The 20,874-nt window shown below is 53.8% G+C and overlaps 1 protein-coding gene across 2 annotated transcripts in view; it reads right to left on the bottom strand.

The window, feature by feature from the left end:
- Positions 1–20,874, bottom strand: part of DOP1A (DOP1 leucine zipper like protein A) — a 1,079,867-nt gene that overhangs the window by 66,281 nt on the left and 992,712 nt on the right. For both annotated transcript variants that reach the window (XM_086926553.1, XM_086926552.1), the window contains one exon: positions 1,681–1,736. In XM_086926553.1, coding sequence (XP_086782679.1) covers positions 1,681–1,736 — 56 coding nt within the window. The remainder of the gene's footprint in view (positions 1–1,680; positions 1,737–20,874) is intronic.

Raw genomic sequence — 20,874 nt, 5'->3', positions numbered from 1 at the left:
TGATTTATACTCCTAATGTATCACTATTCAATGCAGAGACATAACTAGCAGTGAATTAGACCCCTACTGCTTTCAAATACTTTTCATAAACGGCCCAGGAAGCAGCAAATGGCATGCCTCGTATATTCCTCTACTTGGTGTTGAATGCATAACTAGCAATAAACAACACTACTAATGTATTATTATACGTGGTTTGAAATGTATATTCATCAGTGATTTACATTCTAAACATATTCCTATACTGGGTAGACAGAATAGCCAATATTGATACTGATTTATAATCCTAATATGCTCCTATTTTTGGAATGCAACACATACCCAGAAGTACATTGCACCCTGGAGCGGTCTTATACTTTGAATGTGCCACTAGAAGTTTCTATAATTGGCGGAAAGGTAGTATATCATAAAAGTTCATACTGTGAAAAAAGCTTTGGATGCATACTATGGCTGACAATTTAATACCATTAACGTGCTTTTACCCTAAGCCTCGTGGGAGCAGACAGGGATATCATCACTATAGCACTCTGTGATTTAGCAAAAGGTGGCAAGCACACATTAAATATGAAAGATAAAATCTCAGAGCACTGTGTGATCTAGTAAACCACTTTGGATTAATCCAAATAGAAGCTAAATATTTGAATTTGCTAGACTGTTGACAGAAAAGGTCTGCCGAAATGCAGGATTATTTATCAGTGTAAGGGAGCACTAACTCATTTTTTAAAATCCAAAATGGAAAACATGAGCCAGAGGAGCCCAGGCATGTGCATCTCCATTGTGGAGAAAAAGCAATAAGAAGGAAAAAAATCTCATGATTTTTGGGAAAAATATATCAGATGCAGGACGCAGTTCAAGGTTGAACATATATATCAATTAACAAAAACGTTTTACAGTTCATAAAAATTTTAGGAAGAGTAAGAACAAATAATTGAAAAAATTAAGGAATCGCAGACCAAGGGTTTGTTTTATATACCTAATAAGACCCAGATGATAAGGATCAGGAGAGGATGGAAAGAAAAGTCATAAATTAAAAAAAAAAAATTAAAAACGGAGAGGGAATGTTTGAAGGAGTTGGCGGGGAGAAGTAGAGGCAGCAGGAGGTCGCATAAGAAGAGGAGCCAGGGAGTGCAAAGGTACAGGGCAAAAAAGTTGGAAAATGAGTAGATAAAACAACATCAAGGGGGAGGAGGACAACAAGTACAAGAGCAGAGAAGCATGGAGGCTTGAAAAAATAGAGACGAAAAGAGAGATGACGAATTCAGAAGTACCAAGAGGAAAGAGAATTCAGAGGCTCGGGCGTAGGGGGTGTTACTGAGAGAGAGGATTGAGACCCACTCCCCCCAAAAAAAGAAAAAAAAGAAACGGAGAAAAAAGTAAAGTGGGGCGTTTTCTAAGAGCCTGAAAGAACAAATCAGGCCAAGGAGAATTCAGAATGCTAACAAATCCAACCTGGAGAGAGCTCTTAGTTGATTTTTTACCAAGACGAACACTCAACAGGTTGGTTCCATTAGTTTTGTAAATGCCTTACAAGGTAAAAATTAACAGGAAACTGATTATACAGAAAGGTGCTGGCCATCTTGATAAATGCAGCAGACAATTACAAAAAATAATGTATCTGAAGGACTTTCAGCTTAACTTAAAGAGTATGGAGTGTAGTGTAACAAAACTGGTACCAGGTTTTACCTCGAAATATCTTCATCTGCTGTTAGCTCCTGTTCCATGAGTAAAAACACTTGAACCTGAATAAGAAAGAACATAATAAATTTCAATTTATCTTGGGATGGCATGGGAAACGCCGATTGTATTTAAATACATTATTTATCTGCGAAATATACACATAATTTGTATTTCCTGACCACCCACCTAATCAAAGATAATGTACATTTGCTGATAAGCTATATCATCTTTTCAGTTTGTAGAGAACCATAACGTCACTTGGAATTGTACCCACCCCCCACAAAGTAGAGAATGATCATTTGGAATATGTTATCTCAAACGTCAAAAAAAGTCTTGATGCTTCGAGGACTCAAATTAAAAATAGCCCTTAAGTGATTTATTTTATTTGTTCAGAAATGTGTCTTGAAATTTTGAAAAGAACACATTATTCAAACCGTGAGAAAGCCAGTATAAAGCTAAGGCACAATGCAAAAGTAAATATACACGTAAGAAAAAATGGAACAGTATTCAACAGAACCCAACACAAGAGCAGCTTGAGAAGGATAGCAAGATTAAAGATGTCTCCCGGGGGGCGTGGCCAAGATGGCGGTGTGAGAGGACGTGCCTCTCTGAGCTCCCGCCGCCGGTCACTGCATCTAGCACTATCACAGCACCTGCCCGGCCGAGAGTGACCCCAGGGAGCCCCTGGTGCCGGCGCCTGCCCTGCGACGACCTTCGGGACCGGCGCTGCGACCGGAGGCGGCCTGACCCTTGCGGCGTTCGGCCGCAGACGCTGCGGAGAGTGAGGCCTAGCGCGCCCCACGAGACCAGGGCACGGCGGAGAGCGAGGCCGAGGAGGGCGGAGCCACGGAGCCGCCGGGGATCGCCTGAGGCAGGTACTGACTGAAGCGGCGGGTCCGGCCCGCACGGAGCCGTGCGAGGCTCCCCACGACTTCACGTGGGAGCTTCTGCGGACCTGCCGCCCCACTCCAGATTGGCGCGCACACTGCCCGGGCGGCTGCCGGCTCCTGCCGCCGGGCCTGGCGGAGCCGCCTGGAGGACCTGCGCGAGCCCCAGAAACCGGCCGCGAGGCCCCTGCAGCACTTCACGGCGGAGGAGAGAGGTACGGGGGGGGTGGGAGAGTGACACCGGCCCCCCCCCCCTCGCACGTCGCCTGCATCCCGGCGCGCCTGGCAGGAGAGGAGTTGGCGCCGCAGCGCGGACCTCGGCGGCGGCCCGCCATTTTGGACGGCTGGTACCCGGGGCCGCGGTGGAACGCCGCCTGGAGGACTCGTGTGAGCCCCTGAGACCCGCAGCACAGCCCTGGGACCCGCAGCACGGCCCTGAGACCCGCAACCCAGCACGGCGAGGTAGAAGTTCGGGGGGGGAGTGACAGTGCCGCCGGGCCCCCCCCCCCTTTGCACAACCGCCATTGTAGGCGACCAGGCACCGAGGCCGCGGTGGGCCGCGGCTTAGACCGGGTACGGGCCCTGCAACCGCCGACATCGTGCGTGGCACCAGAGTCCTGCTACCTCCCTGCCCGCCTTCTCGTGCGGCGGCCCAGAGCTCCGGCGCCCGCGCCTACCCGGGAGGCACATTCAGCAGCACACAGAGCCCGCCTGCACGAGGAGCCCGACCAAGAGCCCGACCCTGTCACCTACCCGGGCACTGGCCTGAGGACGTTCCTGGACACCATAGCGAGTGGAGGGCCCCGTCCCCCGGCGCAGTTCCGGCCTGAGTGTATCACGCTACGCAGGAAGCGCCGGTCATCCCGGCCCGGAGGGTCTTCCCCGAGGCCCAGGGGCCTACCCGCGGCCAGCAGAGGAGGTGGTCGACGGCCGCGGCTGGGGGACCCGGGGGGGCATGTCTGGCGGGAGGACCAAGAAAGACCGCACCATAAAGGACCTCTTCACCCCCACCACCATGGGGAAGCGGAATGGACAAGCGGGGCCCAATCCCCGGGGTGACGCAGAGAAGAAGGTGGAAGCCGCGTCGCCCTCCAGAGGAACGGACCCCGAGGGCCCGGTCACGCGGTCATTCCTGGAATCCCTGTTCTCCAGTTTGCGGGAAGACATCCATGCCCTAAAGAAGGAGCTTCAGGACGAGATCAAGGAGGTCCGCCGCGATACCAACGCCATAGGGGAAAGGGTGGCGGACCTGGAGGCGAAAAGTGATACACGGGACACCGAAATTGAGGCCCTAAGGCAGGAACTGGCCCGCATACATGACCAACAGGTGGACCTCCAAACGCATGCCGAGGATCTGGAGAATCGCTCCAGGCGGCATAACATCAGGATCAGAGGAGTACAACTGTCCCCGGACACGGAAGACCTCTTTCAGTTCACGCGGGCCTCTTCAACCACATCCTGGGCCGACAGGCGGACGCCCCCTTGCGACTGGACAGAGCCCACCGGACGGGTCCGCCGAGGGCCGGCGCTGCTCACCCGGCGGACATCCTGGTGTGTGTACAGGACTACAGAACGAAGGAGGAGATCCTGAGCAAGGCCCGCCAGTTGGACAAGATCACCTTTGGCGACCACTCGCCGACGTTGTACCAGGATCTGGCCGCACTTACACTGGAGAAGCGGCGCACCTTTCGGCCAGTGACAGCGGAACTGAGAAAACGCAACATCTCCTATAGCTGGGGGCACCCTTTCCGCTTGGTGTTTCGGCTAGGCAATGTACTTCACCAGCCGCGTTCCCTCAGGGACGCTTGCCGCGTACTGGGACTTGACGAGCCGGCGGTCGACGACGGCCCACTGGGTGAAGGGGCCCCCAACGAGGCGACCCCAGGACGCTGGCAACAGCAACGCCGCAGACGCAAACCGAGGCGCCCCGCGGCTACTGAGATAGAGGAGGGGCAGCGGGCTGCGGTGGAAACCGTGGCGCAGGGCCTGGCGCAAACGAACAATGGCTGACCGCTGGGAGGGAACCGCACTAGTTCCACAGGACTTGGCCGGGTCGGGCCAGACCAGTCCGGCGGCGGGGGCGAAAGCAGAGTGCTTGTTGGCCTTCCCGGATGGAGACTCTGACTCTTCGCCTACAGCGGAGTGCTAGGGGAGGACCGACCTGCTCGCACTGCTGCCACTGCTTCCATTCTACGGACGTACTCTACCACGGGTCCAGTGGCCTTGAGACTGGACCTGGGACAATGTTGGACCTCATTTCTTTACCAGTTGGGGGGGAGAGTTGGGGGGTGATGCAGGATGGGGGGGAGGGGCGGGAAGGAGTTGCTCCTAGGGAGAGGGGGACCCGGGGGAAGGGGTCGCTCCAGTTGAGCTGAGGTTGGGGGGGGCAGTTGGGGATGGGGGGGTGTTGGGGGAGGTGGGGGAGGGGCGGGTGGGCTCTCCTTGTCCAGGGGCTTCTGACATCACGGTAGGAGTCGGTAGGACTTCCTGCGCAGCGTCTCTTGCAGCCTGTTGGTCTATGGCGGCCACCTCCGGGTGGGGATTGGCATCTTCCTTATTACCCCAGACATGACACGTCACCTAACAGTGCTTTCGCTTAATGTGCGGGGTCTTAATAGTCCGAACAAGCGCAAAGCGATTCTCTCCTGTCTCGAGCGCTCCAAGGCGGATATCTGCCTACTCCAGGAAACACACCTTGTTCGCAGCGATCAGCATAGACTCAAATCACGCGCCTTTCCCTGGCAGTTCTTCTCCTCCTCCCCGAAGAAAGCAGCAGGGGTGGCGATTCTAGTGGCTAAGTCCTTCGAGGGGAGGGTCCTCCAGAAAGAAGCGGAAATTAGAGGGCGACTTTTGCTTTACAGCTTCCAGATTGCAGGCCATACCTTGCTAGTGGGTTCAGTCTATGGCCCGAACGAGGGACAGGAAGGATTCTTACATACGGCACTAGAGACCGCTACATCCACCACACACACGCACTTGCTGTTGGGGGGAGACCTTAACATTGTTTTTCACAACACGGCAGACCGCTCAGGCCAGAGATCCGGGCAGGTGGGAGCACTCACTGCAGCAGGACACGCGCATGTGGCAGACTTGGGCCTCATAGATTTATGGCGACACACGCATCCCCAGACCATAGCATACACGTACTACTCGGCGGCGCACAAGACGTATGCGAGGCTGGATTATTTCCTGTGCTCCTCTCAACTAGCGCTGCAGGTCGAGGAGGTGGAGATACTGCCAGCCGCGCTCTCGGATCATTCCCCAGTGGTAACGACACTTCGTATGGGCGCCATGCCAGCTCCGCAACGACACTGGAGGCTGCGAGACGGCCTCTTGCAGTTGCCCGACACCCAAACCCGCCTCACAGCTGCGATTGACCACTTTTTGGAACACAATGCCAATGATGACACTTCGAAGGCCACTCAGTGGGCAGCCCTGAAGGCGGTCCTCCGCGGGGAACTCATCTCCATAGCCACAGCCAACAACAGGGACAGGGCGCTGAAGCGTGCCGAGCTTACACAACGGGTGGCGGAACTAGAACAGATGCACCAACGCACGGGGGCGGCGAGGGCATGGTGCCAATTATGCGCGAGCGGAAAATGTTAGCAGCTTTGGATCAAGATGTAGCGGAATACGCCGCTATGCGCCTTAAGCACGCCTATTACACCGGAGGCGACCGATGCGGGAAGCTTCTGGCAAGTAGACTACGGGCGCAAACCCAACGGCAGCAGGTGCGCTCCCTCTTGGCGGCTGATGGCAGCCAGATCACGGAAGACGCGGCGATTGCGGCAACCTTTGGCAACTTTTATGCGGCGCTATACGACGCGGACCACCTGGACCCACTTGCCGGCCCGGCCTACCTGCAGGGTGCGAAGCTCCCCTCCCTCAACCAGGCTCAAGCGGACTTTCTGGAACGGCCCATTGGCCTGGAGGAAGTCATCTCTGCTATTGCCCGCCTCAAGGTGGGGAAATCCCCGGGACCCGATGGCTATACCGCGGCCTTCTACAAGACCTTTTGCCAGCAGTTTGCCCCCCTCTTGCGCGACCTGTTTAACACCTTTGACACGCCTGGTGCCATCCACCCGGACCTGCTGGAGGCGTCCATCTCTGTCATTCCCAAACCGGGCCGCGACCCAGCGACGTGTAGCTCATACAGGCCCATCTCGCTGCTGAATGTAGACTTGAAGCTCTACACAGGCATTCTGGCGGGCCGCATTGCACCATACATGCAGCAGCTGGTAGACCCTGACCAAGCGGGCTTTATCCCCCAACGGCAGACCAGCGACAACACCAGGCGAGTGCTGCACCTCATTGAGGCCGGGTCGCGCACTAAACCGGGCTGCATGCTCCTCACCATCGATGCGGAGAAAGCATTCGACAGAGTGCACTGGCCCTACCTCGACCAGGTTCTCCGCCACTTCGGATTTGGGGAGAAACTCCGCCACCGCATCTTCAATTGCTATCGCCGGCCCAACGCCACGGTCAGGGTGAACGGTCATACCTCCCTGAGATTCGACATAGGCAGAGGCACGCGTCAGGGCTGCCCCCTGTCGCCGCTTCTATTCGCTCTATATATGGAGCCGATGGCTCAGAGGGTGCGGCAGCATGCGCTCATATCTGGTATAAAATTTGGTGCCGACACGCATAAGATCAGCCTGTACGCTGATGACGTCTTGCTGTCCCTTACCGACCCCATGCAATCCCTGCGGGCTCTCTTTGTGGAACTCCACACCTTTGCCCTGGCCTCGGGTTTTAAAATCAACGAAGCCAAATCTGAAGCCCTGAACATCTCCCTGAGCCCAGACGTGGTGGCCGAGATTAGATCGGAATTCAAGATACAGTGGTCGGACGCAACCGTCCCGTACCTGGGCGTTCGCCTGGCTCCTACTGTCAGGGGTACTGCGCGAGTCAATTACGAGGCCCTCACACTCAAACTTCGGGAGCAGCTCCGGCGTTGGAAGCCGCTTACACTGTCATGGCTGGGCAGAATTGCCACAGTCAAAATGACACTGCTGCCGCAGATCCTGTATCTGTTTCAGACGCTCCCCTTGAACCCCCCGAAGGGTTGGCTCCAACAAACCCAATCGGAACTGTCACGGTTCATTTGGAACGGCCGGCGACCTAGGTTTAAGCACACTCTCGCCACTCTGCCCCCGGCGAACGGGGGGGTCGGCGTGCCCGACCTCACCCTGTACTTTCAGGCAGCACAGCTGCGCACCTTCGTGGAATGGTTCCAGCTGGAGTCCGGCAAACACTGGCTCTTCCTGGACCAGGCGGTGGCCGGCCGTACCCTCCAGGGCGTGCCTTTCCTACCACGCCGACACCGTCCCCCTAACCTGTACGCCTCTGAAATCACTAGCACCGCCCTGCGAGTGTGGGACAGAGTGGCCGTGGCCAAGGGGCTGACCACCTTCCCCTCACCTATGACTCCCATCTTTGAGAACCCAGACTTCTCGCCGGGCTTGGACCCCGGAGCATTCACGACGTGGCGGACGACGCCCTGTAGAGCGGCGGGACACATGTTCGACATCAAGGGGGTCCTCCCGTTCCAGCAGGTCAAGGCGGACTACGGCGTGGCCGAATCGGAACGCATGCAATACCTGCAGGTGCGCCACTGGGTGCTCCACCCCTCGATCCAGCCCGGGGCCCAACGGCACCTCACGCCCTACGAACGGTGGCTGCTGAAGCGCACCTCGGACAAGAAATTGATCTCAGACCTCTATCAGCAGCTACTTCTCACTCAGGCACACACGTACAACGCGGGTCAAGTCCGGTGGGAAAGGGACCTGGGGAGGCAGCTCACTAGGAAAGAGTGGGGGGGGGTGTACCATAGGGCCAGACACTCGGCGCACCACACCGGGCTTACCGAGACATTGACTAAGGTAGCCACATATTGGTACCACACCCCTGAGAGACTACATCAATGGGATGCCCGAATAAGTGACAGATGCTGGAGGGGGTGTGGGGAACTAGGGACATTGGAACACCTGCTGTGGAGCTGTGAGGCGCTGCGCCCCTATTGGGACCCTATCCTGGACCTTATTGATGCACACCTGGACACACAGCTGCCGCGCTTCCCAGCATACATTATTCTAGGCCTCCCAAACGCCCTCATGTACCCTCTGAAATCCTGGAGAGGACGCTTGATCGCGCTTGCGCTTGGGGCTGCGGTCCAAAACATTGTGGCCCACTGGAGAGCAATTCAGGCTCCGCAGCAATTGGGGTGGCTTCACCGGCTCTGGGCGATCCTGGGAATGGAGAAACTATCACTGGCGGCAGCAGGGAGGGGGGCGGACTTTGCGGAACTCTGGCGGCCATTCCTCGCCTTGCTTACCGGGGAGTTTCGGGAGGTGAGCTGCCCACGCTACCTGCGCTTGTTACGCCTGGCAGAAACACCTCTCCCAGACCCCAAGACGCACACCCGTAAGCGCAAGGGCCCTGCGCGCGCAGCACCACCTGATTGTTAATAGTGGACCACAACCGATAGACTAATCCCGGAAATGGACAAGGAGAGGGGAGGGTTGGGGTGGGAAGGGTTGGGGGGTTGTTTACAGTTCTTTGTTTCTTAAATTGCACTAGCACTGCTCAGCTTGCACCGTTGTAGCACCTCTTATGACGCGGCCGGCCCAGCTGGGTTGTAGGCGGCTTGCTGTGTTAACAGATGATGTACCCGCTGGCCTCGTGTTGGGTGTCAGAGGGGTCGCTGACCTAGGCCTCCCTGGAGTGGTGACTGCCCCTACAGATGTCTCGGAGGTGCATTTCATTGCCTATGCTCAATAAAATATTTAATACATAAAGATGTCTCCCAATATAACAAGCTAAACTAGATGATAACATATTTTATTACCATGCAGAAGATTGTCTTAACTGTATGCCATGTAGAATTGGGAAAGCATTTAAATACTATCGAAACATTATCATAATTTAAAATAGTGCAGAATTGACGTGCAAGCTTTAATGAAAATGTTGTGTTTAAAAAATACGAGAAGTGAAGAAGGCAACATTATTTTCTCATATCAGGCCTCAAATGGCTAAAGCAACATTGCTTCGCTTGACTAACTGACGACTAGAAACACAGTCTGTGCTTGAAAATGTTACTTGTTGACTTTTCCATGAACATGTTTTTCATAACAAATAAAAGGTGCATAAATGTTTTCATATATTTATAAGGAATGTTTCTGCTTATACAAAGGTCACCGTTAACAAATGATTAGAAATTAGTATTTTATTTGGCAGTAAAAAGCTCATATATGAAGTTGCAGCATTCTTAAAGTGATTATTCAACTTCTATATAGACTATTGTTAGGAATGTAATATATTAGAAGGTTAGAACTATAGTTAAACGTGGAAAGTGCAAATGCGTGGGAGAATGACCAACATGAACTTAGAGTTGATACAATTTAGTTGCAAAATCTAACATTGCTGTCTGTGGACTATTGAATTCCTGTGAGAAGATGAGGAGAAATCCTGTTTCCATGAAAGCACTGAATGGTGATTGACTGGCTGAAGGAGGAGGAAGATGGAAAGCTGTAACACTGAGGAAATGTGCTGTCTATTTTAATGCGCGTTCCTAGAGTAGGTGACCCATTCTTACTATTCCTTTTGCTCAGACCCTGATGCCACATTGCCTTATTAGAGCCCTTAATTGGTTCTGACGGACACCATTTCTCTCCCCGTTCGTAGGAGAAGAATTCTTTCCTTGATGGAATATGATGTAATGCATTTATTATAATTTGATTAAACAATATTGATTTTCTATTTCTGTCATGTATTGATGATTAGGATTAATACAAATTTAGCTTGTGATTTGCAATCAAGATGAACTACTAAAATATTTGATTAATAAAACCCTTTAATTCATAACAAACTCTGATTATTGACTGATAATAGATGACTTATTGTGATTATAATTTATGTGATGCATAGCTCCTGATTTTGTCTAAAACAGCGGCATAGATACATTGGACCTAGAGAGATCCAAATGGGGGATTAGCCTGGATCATAGGAAACTGAAATACTTTAATGTAAACCAAATACTGCTTCAGCAGAATGCTGAGGCATGCAGACCAAATATTTCGCCTGAATGAGCTGCTAAGCCTTTGCATTTTTTTTTATTGTTTTAGCTTGTTTTCATACCTCTTGTTTATTAGTAGTGTTTACTTTAGCTCCTTTTTTCCCCAAGTAATTGGGTGGCTAAGCAAGTGCACAACTTGCGATGGAAGCATCAGGACTGCAGTTCTACTTCTCATTTGTCCAGTATTCCTTTCCTTTTCATTGTTGTGGGAGTTGCCTGGTAACAGGGCTTCTCGTGCTCACCACTACTACACCATGGTCCACTTGTTCAATCAACTGTGATTGCAGTTCACAAATGCAGCCTGTATAGCTTACTTCTATCACTATAGTATAAAACGCCCTTTATTGTATTTTTTGGGCCATTTTAAGTTCCATTAACTGTCCAGGGTCTTGGCTCTACCCCCTACATTTAGTTTATTATTTTAGTTGGTAAGCGATCAGGGTGCTTTCTATTGTTTACACTTGTTCCATTTCTCTTTTATTTTACATATATATTTTAGAATATTTTAATTGGCCAGTATTGGCTGAATAACCATACCTCTCATGACAGGATCATCTGGGCTCAAAGTCTTTGTTCCCCAAATACTGCTTTCATTTCCTTGTTTTGTGGAAGCTGTCTGTCAACCGGGCTCTGATGACTGCTCATGTGCCATGGGGCCTATTTCAATCAGCTGGATGCATTCAGCAGGAGTTCTGCTAGCAAGTCAAACACACATCTAAGGCAAAGCCATCTGTGACTGTCCACGTCTTGTTCATAGCCATGGACACACTCCCTGCCTATTCCACTACCAAGCATCTTATTTCTACATTTAGCTACATCTAAACTGACTTTCACAATCTTTGTCACCCCATCACAGGGAAGTTACTTTATTACAATTGCCTCCCACCTCAGAATTGTAGAGACCGTAGCTCTACAGATAAACCAGTAGGGGAATCCCTTTCGGCAACTGCTTTAATCACAAAGCTTTTCCTTTGTCCATACACTTCATGCCTTTCCAGAGAAACGCTCCGTTTCAAAACATTAACTGAAAACTTGAAATTAATAAGATTCCAAGTTCAACATCTTATTTTGCTAGAGACTTAGATTGGAAATTGATCTCTTCGCAGTTGTAATGAAGCAGTGTTGGAGATACTGCTAACTGCTCATTGGGGCTTACACGCAGGTGGGCGGGGTCCAGTATTCCAAGCCTGCAAATATGAAATTCCTTTCAGTGAAGGAAAAGCTAGCAGGCATCACTGAGTGCTGGTGGTGTCTGGACTGAGGCTGTGCATTCATTGATAATGTGCTAAGCAGCAACATGCTGAAAACAAACTAATATTCCTTGTAGGAAAACTTGTGTATTCTGGAGAGACAGTGGCCATCTCAGATTGTCAGGTATACCTTTCCTCATGGTTCACTGCACTCTTTATTAGGTAATTGTGGTATGGTCTTGCTGCAGCCAGGACCTCGCTACATGAATCTCAGGATTCGTACTGAAGAACACTGGGTATACAGAAAAGTATTCTGAAGTCATGTTGATGGTGATAGCAAGTTTTGTAAGATTTTCTTGAACATTTATCTAAACTCTTATAAAGTCTGGGATTGCTACTTTTTATTGTTTTTATTTCAAGTTTTCATGATAAAGACATGTACAACAATATCATGTCAACAGTATAACACTGCAGTATTTCCCCACATATGCAATACACAGTTCCCATGAGAAACCCACGCCAGGCAGAAGACAGAGGTTTCAATTGCTAATACTAAGTCCCTACAGTTAATAACATACATTAGCTCAGTGCAAGACCACAGGGCCAGCAGACGTCCACAGCACCTGGCGCCACAAAGGGTCCCCACACTCCCACAGCATCTCAGCACGTCCTGAGGAACCACTGACACCTAAGAGGCCCCCTCGTCAGCACCAGCGAATACTGAGTGGGGATCACAATTCTCTCGCTCCACCCCCACCCGCTGCTCCACCATTTCTCCCCATATCACTAGGTCATGTTACGCATACTCGTCATTTCTCACCATATTCAGCCTGCACTACTCTGCTATAGTCCAGTCCTACAGGTCAGCCATCTGTGTAAGGGGGGTCAGGCCTAGTCCAGTGTATCTCTATACATCGACTAGCTAACACCAGCCCCAGCAAAGCAAATCTATGCCTCATCTTTCTTTCTGTTTTGGGGAGCGGTAAGAGACGCACAAGTTACTACTTGTGTAACGATATATCTGTAAGAGACATTAGTTAGTGATAGATTCCTTACCTTAGAATATCCCCAGGCGTCAGACTGGATCCGGAAACTTTTGCGTAGCAATACCCCTGCGCGCTGGTAGGCGTCGTCTGCGGCTCCGCGTCCGTCGTCGTGAGCGCCGGGATGACGTCATCGGAGTACTTAGACGGCGCCCATGCGCGCTGACATCAGTTCTGATAACACAGCTTTTCCGCGCCAGATACGCAGAGCCATGATAGAACTAACACTGGTGCCATGAAACTAGGGCCCTGAAAGGGGATGACCTTAACCCTAGATATCGGTTCGCAGAACGGGGAAGATGGGTGGGCGGTAAGGAATCTATCACTAACTAATGTCTCTTACAGATATATCGTTACACAAGTAGTAACTTGTGCATCTGAAAGAGACACGTTAGTGATAGATTCCTTACCTTAGAATAGATACCCCAGCAATACCAACCCCGGTGGTGGGTCTGCGAACCAATATCACACCAGAAAGTCCTGGAGGACGGAACGGCCAAAGAAGCCATCCCTCCGGACTTGACTGTCCAGGCAGTAGTGTCTTGCGAACGTGTGCAGCGAGGCCCACGTGGCTGCCTGACAGATGTCCTGCAGGGGGACACCGCGGCCCAGGGCAGTTGTCGTTGCCGTGGCCCGAGTGGAGTGAGCCCGCAATCCAGCCGGGGGCTCCTTCCTCGCCATGGAGTAGCATGCTTGAATACACAAGATGATCCATCTTGAGATGGTCCTCTTGTGCACAGCCTTTCCCTTCTTCGCGCCCACGTAACCAACGAAGAATTGGTCATCCACCCGGAATTGGCGTGTGCGATCTAGGTAGTAGGAGAGCGCACGTTTTGGATCCAGACGGTGGAGCCTCTCCTCCTCTTTCGAGGGATGCGGAGGCGGAAAGAAGGTGGGCAAAGTGATGGACTGCCCGATGTGGAAGGCCGTGACAACCTTGGGCAGAAAGGAAGGCCGTGTACGTAACACCACCTTATCAGGATGAACAGACAGGAAAGGTGGAGAAGAAGAAAGAGCCTGGAGCTCACTCACCCTCCTGGCAGAGGTGATGGCAACCAGGAATGCCGTCTTTAGAGTAAGGAGACGAAGGGGGCAGTTATGAAGTGGCTCAAAGGGAGCACACATCAGATAGGTGAGAACCAGATTCAAGTCCCACTGGGGCATCACGAAGGGAACAGGAGGAAACATGTGCGTGATGCCCTTCAGAAACCTACTTACAATAGGGGACTTGAATAAAGAAGGCTGATCTGGTAGCCTTAAGAAGGCTGATAGAGCAGAAAGGTACCCTTTAAGAGTGCCCAGAGCAGAGCCCTGCTGGGCAAGGGAAAGAAGAAAGAGTAGCACTTCCGAAAGGGGTGCAGAGAGAGGATCCACAGCCTTTGCTGTGCACCATGCCACAAATCTGTTCCACCGGCAGGCGTATACCGACTTTGTGGAGGGACGCCTGGCTGCCAGAATGATATCACAGACTTCGGGAGGCAAGTCAAATGGCCTCAACTGCCGCCGCTCAATCTCCAAGCTTGTAAGTGGAGACTGGACAGGTTCGGGTGCAGGACCGTCCCCTGCTGCTGCGACAGAAGGTCCTCCCGAAGAGGCAGACGAATCGGGGGATCGACTGACATACTGAGTAGCTCGGGATACCAGTATCTTCGTGCCCAGTCCGGAGCCACAAGGATAACCTGGGCCCGGTCGCGCCTGATCTTCTTCAGCACTCTGGGCAGAAGTGGTATAGGCGGAAAGGCGTACAACAGACCGCAGCTCCACTCGCGACGAAAAGCGTCTCCGAGCGAGTGCCGCCTTGGAAACTCCAACGCGCAGAACTGCTGACATTGCGCGTTCTCTTCTGTGGCGAATAGATCTAACCAAGGCTCTCCCCACTGTCGAAAGAGACCTTGCGCCACGTCCGAGTTCAGACGCCATTCGTGATCCATCATGCACCGGCGGCTGAGTTCGTCCGCCCTGGCATTCAGAGAGCCTGCCAGGTGTTGAACCACCAGGGTCACGCCCTGATGTTCCAGCCACTTCCAGAGGCGCAGAGCCTCCTGGCATAGGGTCCACGACCCCACACCGCCCTGTTTGTTGCAGTACCACATGGCGGTGGTGTTGTCGGTGAACACTTGCACTACGCTCCCCCTGACAGAGGGGAGGAATGCCTTCAGTGCAAGACGAATCGCCCGCAGCTCCAGAAGGTTGATGTGGAGCCGGGACTCCGCCGGAGACCAGAGGCCTCTGATCTCCGCCTCTCCCATGTGGCCACCCCAGCCCTGGAGGGACGCGTCCGTCACAACTACGTGCTCCGGCTGGGGTAGGAAGAGGGGTCTGCCACTGACCCAGTCGCGGTCCGTGAGCCACCACTGCAGTTGCTTCGCAGTGCCCTCCGAGATCAGGACATGATCGGACAGGTTGCCCTGATGCTGGGCCCACTGAAACTTCAGGTCCCACTGCAGAGCCCGCATCCGCCACCTGGCGTGACGCACCAGAAGGATGCAGGAGGCCATCAGCCCCAGAAGCCGCAGCGTCAACCTGACCGAGACCCGGGATAACGGCCTGAATACCGGAATCAGAGCCTGAATATCCCGAACCCGCTGTTCGGGTGGGTAAACCCGAAACTGCGCCGAGTCGAGAACCGCTCCGATGAAGAGGAGCTTTTGAGAGGGACACAGGTGTGACTTCGGCACATTGATGGAGAACCCCAGCAAGTGCAGGAGGTCGGCCGTAGTCTGGAGGTGGCTGACGACTGACTGGGGCGAGCCCGCCTTCAACAACCAGTCGTCGAGGTAGGGGAAGACTGATATCCCCTGCCTGCGCAGATGGGCTGCGACCACCGCCATCACCTTCGTGAACACCCGTGGGGCGCTGGCAAGGCCGAAGGGGAGCACGGTAAACTGAAAGTGCTCTTGGCCTACCATGAACCGCAGGTAACGCCGGTGGGCCGGCAGGACGGGGATGTGGAAATAGGCGTCCTGCAAGTCCAACGCTACCATCCAGTCTCCCGGGTCCAGGGCAGCCAGGACCTGAGCCAAAGTGAGCATCTTGAACTTCTCCGTCCGGAGGAAGCCGTTGACGTTCCGCAGATCCAAGATAGGGCGTAGGCCCCCTTTGCCCTTCTTGGGTACCAGAAAGTAGTGGGAGTAACAACCACGTCCTACTTCTGGCCCAGGAACGCGCTCGATGGCCCTCTTGGCCAAGAGGGCCGAAACCTCCTCTTGCAGAAGTTGCAAGTGATCCCCCGACACACGGTGGTATTGAGGTGGCATGGATGGAGGGGAAGACTCGAAGGGGAGGGAGAAACCCCTTCGGACAATTTGCAGCACCCACCTGTCCGAAGTGACTGTATGCCAGTGGGAGAGGTGATGGCGAACCCTGCCTCCCACAGGCGTCACATGGGCCTGAAAACTCGGACTAGGAAGGTTTTGAGGCGGGGGCTGCTGAGGGAGGTGTGGACTGGCCTCGCCGTTGGCCCCGACCACCGCCACGGCGGTTCCCACGGCCGCCACCGCGTTGCTGAACATTCTGCGGTGCGTGGCTGACGGTCCGTGGTGGGGCGCCCCTTCCGTGGCCACGAAAGGAGCGAAAGGCACCCGATTGCTGGCGTGGGGCCGTAAGGCCCAAGGACTTGGCCGTGGCCCTGGAGTCCTTGAAACGTTCCAGCGCATGGTCTGCCTTGTCGCCGAAGAGGCGACGGCCATCAAACGGCATGTCCAGGAGGGTGGCCTGGACATCGGCCGAGAAATTGGCGGACCTCAACCAGGCGTGGCGTCGAACCGCCACCGTCGTTGCCATCGCCCTGCCCAGTGAGTCCGTGGTATCCAGCCCACACCGGATAGAAAAACGTGCCGCATCTCGGCCGTCCGCAAGGGTTTGGCTGAGTTTAGCCCTGACCTCCTCAGGGCATTGTGGCAGCACCTCCGCAACCGTGTCCCACAGGGTGTGGGTGTAGCGGCCCAAGAGACAGTTGGTGTTCACAGACCGTAGCCCTAGGCTCACAGACGAGAAGACCTTCTTCCCGAACTGCTCATATCTCTTGGATTCCCTGTCGGGCGGGGCCGACGGGAATGCGGTTTGGGAGGTAGAGGCCTGGATGACCAGGCTCTCGGGGGTGGGATGGGTGGACAAAAAGCATGGGTCGCCCGGTGCCGGGCGGTAGCGTCTGGCCACGTTCCTGTCCACAGGGGGGCCTGTGGCGGGCTTGGACCAAGTGCCCAGCAGAACGTCACACAAGGCCTCATTGAACGGCAGGAGGGGCTCCGCGGAGCCGGACTGCTGTTTGAGGACCTCAGTGAGGAGATTAGTCCTCACGGCCGCGACGGGGAGCTGAAGGTTTAAGGCCTTAGCTGCCTTCGTCAACACTACGCTGTAAGCAGAACCCGCCTCCGAAGCCACAGTCGGGGGCGACGTAAATCCAGTGTCTGGCGAGGTGTCAATACCACTGGCCTCCCCAAGCTCATATGTCCAGTCCTGATGCGACTGGCAATCACGTGCCAGAGGGTCCTCGGACCCCTCCCATTGCTCCTCGTCACCTGGCTCCTGGAGACCAGGAGTAACAGCCAGGGCCTCCTCGTGGAGATAGAAGTCTCCAAAGGCCGACGGAATCGGCGCCCAGCGGCGCCTCTCCGACTCCTGAGTAGGACCGCAGGAAACATTGGGGTCGGCAACCACATCGGCTGTCGGGGACGACACCTGAAGGGACGGCGCCGGCGAGGTCGTAAGGTCGACCGGCGAGGTCCCGGATCCGGAGCCGGATCCAGCGAGGTCGCGCGGCGCCGGGACGGAAGTCGCCAGCGGCGCCGGGCCCGAAGTACCCGACGTCGTCGGGGCCGAAGCGCCCGACCCGGAAGGACCTCCAGACGGAGCCGATCGGCCCGAAGGCGCCACGGAAACCGACTGAGGAGGGAGGGCCCTCATGGCCATGAGGTACCTCTCGACCTCCTCCTGCGACGCGCCGTGCCCAGGGACCCGAAGGTGTGGGGCAGGCGGCGACGCTTGCGACTCCCGCGGAGCCGCGTGGGCGGTGTCGCCCGAGTCCCCGGCCGCATCGAGCGAGCGTCGGGGCGGGTCGGAGGACCGATGGTGTCGCTCCGACCTCTCATGCCTCTTACCTGAGGACTTGGAACCAGACGATCGGTGTCCACTTCCGGAACGTCGATGACTCCGACCTCGCGACCTGTCCCTCGACCTCCCGTGGGACCGGGACCTGGAGCGGCGCGGGGCCGAGTGCCTCAGCTCGAGACGCTTGCGGGACCGCTCCCGCCTAGCCTTCGACGTCAGGGCCCGGCAGTCGACGCAGGTTCGATCGTCGTGGTCGAGGCCTAAGCACTTCAGGCACCGGCGATGGGGGTCCGTGACCGACATGAGTCGGCCGCACTTCGAACAAGGCTTGAACCCGGGCATCCCTGGCACCGATAGTCGAGACAGTCGACTAAGAGAAGATCAAAAAGGATCAAAAACTATTCAGTCAAAAAGTGACTGGGGGTAGAGCCTCTTCCGGATCTGCGCTAGCTGGCGCGGAAAAAAGAAGAACTGACGTCAGCGTGCATGGGCGCCGTCTAAGTACTCCGATGACGTCATCCCGGCGCTCACGACGCCGACGACGGACACGGAGCCGCAGACGACGCCTACCAGCGCGCAGGGGTATTGCTACGCAAAAGTTTCCGGATCCAGTCTGACGCCTGGGGATATTCTAAGGTAAGGAATCTATCACTAACGTGTCTCTTTCAGATTGAGAAGACAATGTTGAGCCGTTAGTTGTATCCGGGTGCCAGCGATATCCCGAAGTGTCAGCATCATCCCAGCCCAGCAGGCCCCCAACCTGTGGCATCCCTATGAGATGTAAAAAGTGTGCTGGGGGGTCACACTGCATCTAGTGCAGCCCTCTGCCCGAGTCGAAAACATTCTGTTCAGGTGTTGTGGCGTAAGATAAGCACAGTTTAGGTAACAGAACTGCGTGTACTTAAAGTGTGCATTATTCGCTTTCTCCTTCACTTGGGCACATACTTGCTTCTACTTGCCATCAGTAAGTTGCTAATCTAAGTACACATTCCAGCGATTGAGTACAACCACTGTGTCGACACATCCGTCTCCCTTCAACACCGCATACAGATGGGAGACAAGGCACCTGCTAGACCCATGTCCAATATTGTGGTGAGAGTGTGCGACTTCTTCGGCTCTGCCAGAAAGGTCGATCAGATCTCCCAGAATATAAGGGAGTTTGACATATTGCAGAAACTAACCTGGTTCCAACTGGAACAGATGTCCAGCCTCATGCATAGTAACAAAGGAGCCGTTCGGGTACAGATCTCCCACCCTATGGCAGCCACCCGCCCTCCAATGGGACATATTCATCAATGACTGCATGTGCTAGAAAGGCTTCAGGCACAAGAGAGGGTGAAGTCAAGCAGACAGGGGTCTTCCCAAGATGCGTTTCAATGCCAGTTTCCAGACCTTCACCATCCGCCTCACTATACATGGGCTATCTTTCAGCACCCTCATGCTACTCATCAGGAGTTAGGGGGATCCTCCTCCTCCTCCACCAGTCTGGACAGCAGCCCCTTCTCCCCGTTACTACCGTCCACGCACCACAATGCAGCATATTGTAGTAGTCCGGCCATATTGTACAGCTGCAGATGGGGAAGTCCCAACCAGCCCTCATCAGGCTCTAGTTTCAGGATGTCCAGTCTGACTTTGCTCCTCTTACCCTCCCACACCAAGGACGCCAGGAGGCTATTGAGTTCCGTAAAGGTGGATCTCAGCAGGTCACAGAAGGAATTCTGCTTTGTGTACAGACACCTGAGCAGAAGCACCATCTTAATTATGGCTCCTCTGCCCATCAGCAAAACTGGCAGTATGTTACAGAACCTAATGGAAGCGCATGCATTCTCAATGACCCAGCAAATATTGAGGCCATAGTAATGACTTGGAGTGTGCATAATTTGGATACCTAAATTCCCGAAACTCTCAGTTTCCCAAGTGATCCCTGTCTCGGGGAGGTTCGCCTTCGGTCCACCCGCCAGTCATGCTAAAGGAAAAAGAATCATCTTATGTCTGTAGCCCGGATGCCCGCCCAAAGTCCTCTATTATTCCCAGCATCACTGGTACTGAGCCCTCCAGTCGGCTCAAGTAGAAGAGGATGTAATCGTCATTCATCGACCCAGTAGGGACTGTATTCCCAACTCGTATACCCTAGTCCCTAAGATCCGGTCTCAGGCATATTGCAAGTGGCTCCACTGCCAAAGTGACTAGGAGTAGGGACAGTGGTCAGCCTTGTCATGTGCCCGTCTCTATACAGAGAACCTCAGACACTACATTCCCAGTTTGCACCCTAGCGGTGTACTGCAGCCGCATCCAGGACAAGAACCTCTGCCTCAAACCTAGGCGATTCTACACCTCCCACAGATACTACCAGCTCAAAGGGGTTAAAAGCTTTTTCAATGTCCAACGCCACCAGTGTGGTTTCCATGTCAGCCCCCTGAACCAAGTGCATTACGTGTAACAGGTGCCCGAGATTCATATGGGTACCCAGGCCCAGCATAAACCCACAACATTGGTCTTCCTCTACCAGATGTGTTACAACCCACTGTAGTTGCATTGTTAGCAGTTTCGAAAGTATCTTTGGGTCAACAACCAGCAGGGACAACAGCCTATAGGACCCCGGACCTCTCGGGTCTTTGTCTGGCTTAGGGATATCACAATCTGGGCATTGCGCATAGACAGGGCATCTCCACATCTGGCCTCCAAAACCATCTTCATGAGCCAGAAGACAAGCAAATTGGAGTAGGCCTGATAATACTCCACCGGGAGCCCATCAGGGCCAGGGCAGTTACTGCAGGTCATATCTACATTGGCTGCTGAGCCTTACTCCTCCTGTATCTACCACTCTAGTCTCTCCGTCTGGACCTCTGTAAGCCTCAGGACATCAACCCAATCCAGAAAGACTATCATTCTGTTCCAGTATGTCAGTAGCAGGCGCCCCTTTCACCCCAACAGGTGGTCCCTCAATAAGACTTTTA

This window comes from Lissotriton vulgaris, chromosome 6, assembly GCF_964263255.1.
Source record: "Lissotriton vulgaris chromosome 6, aLisVul1.2, whole genome shotgun sequence".
Lineage (NCBI taxonomy): Eukaryota > Metazoa > Chordata > Amphibia > Caudata > Salamandridae > Lissotriton > Lissotriton vulgaris.
Note: the sequence above shows the minus strand (reverse complement) of the source record. Positions and strands in the feature narration are given on the sequence as shown.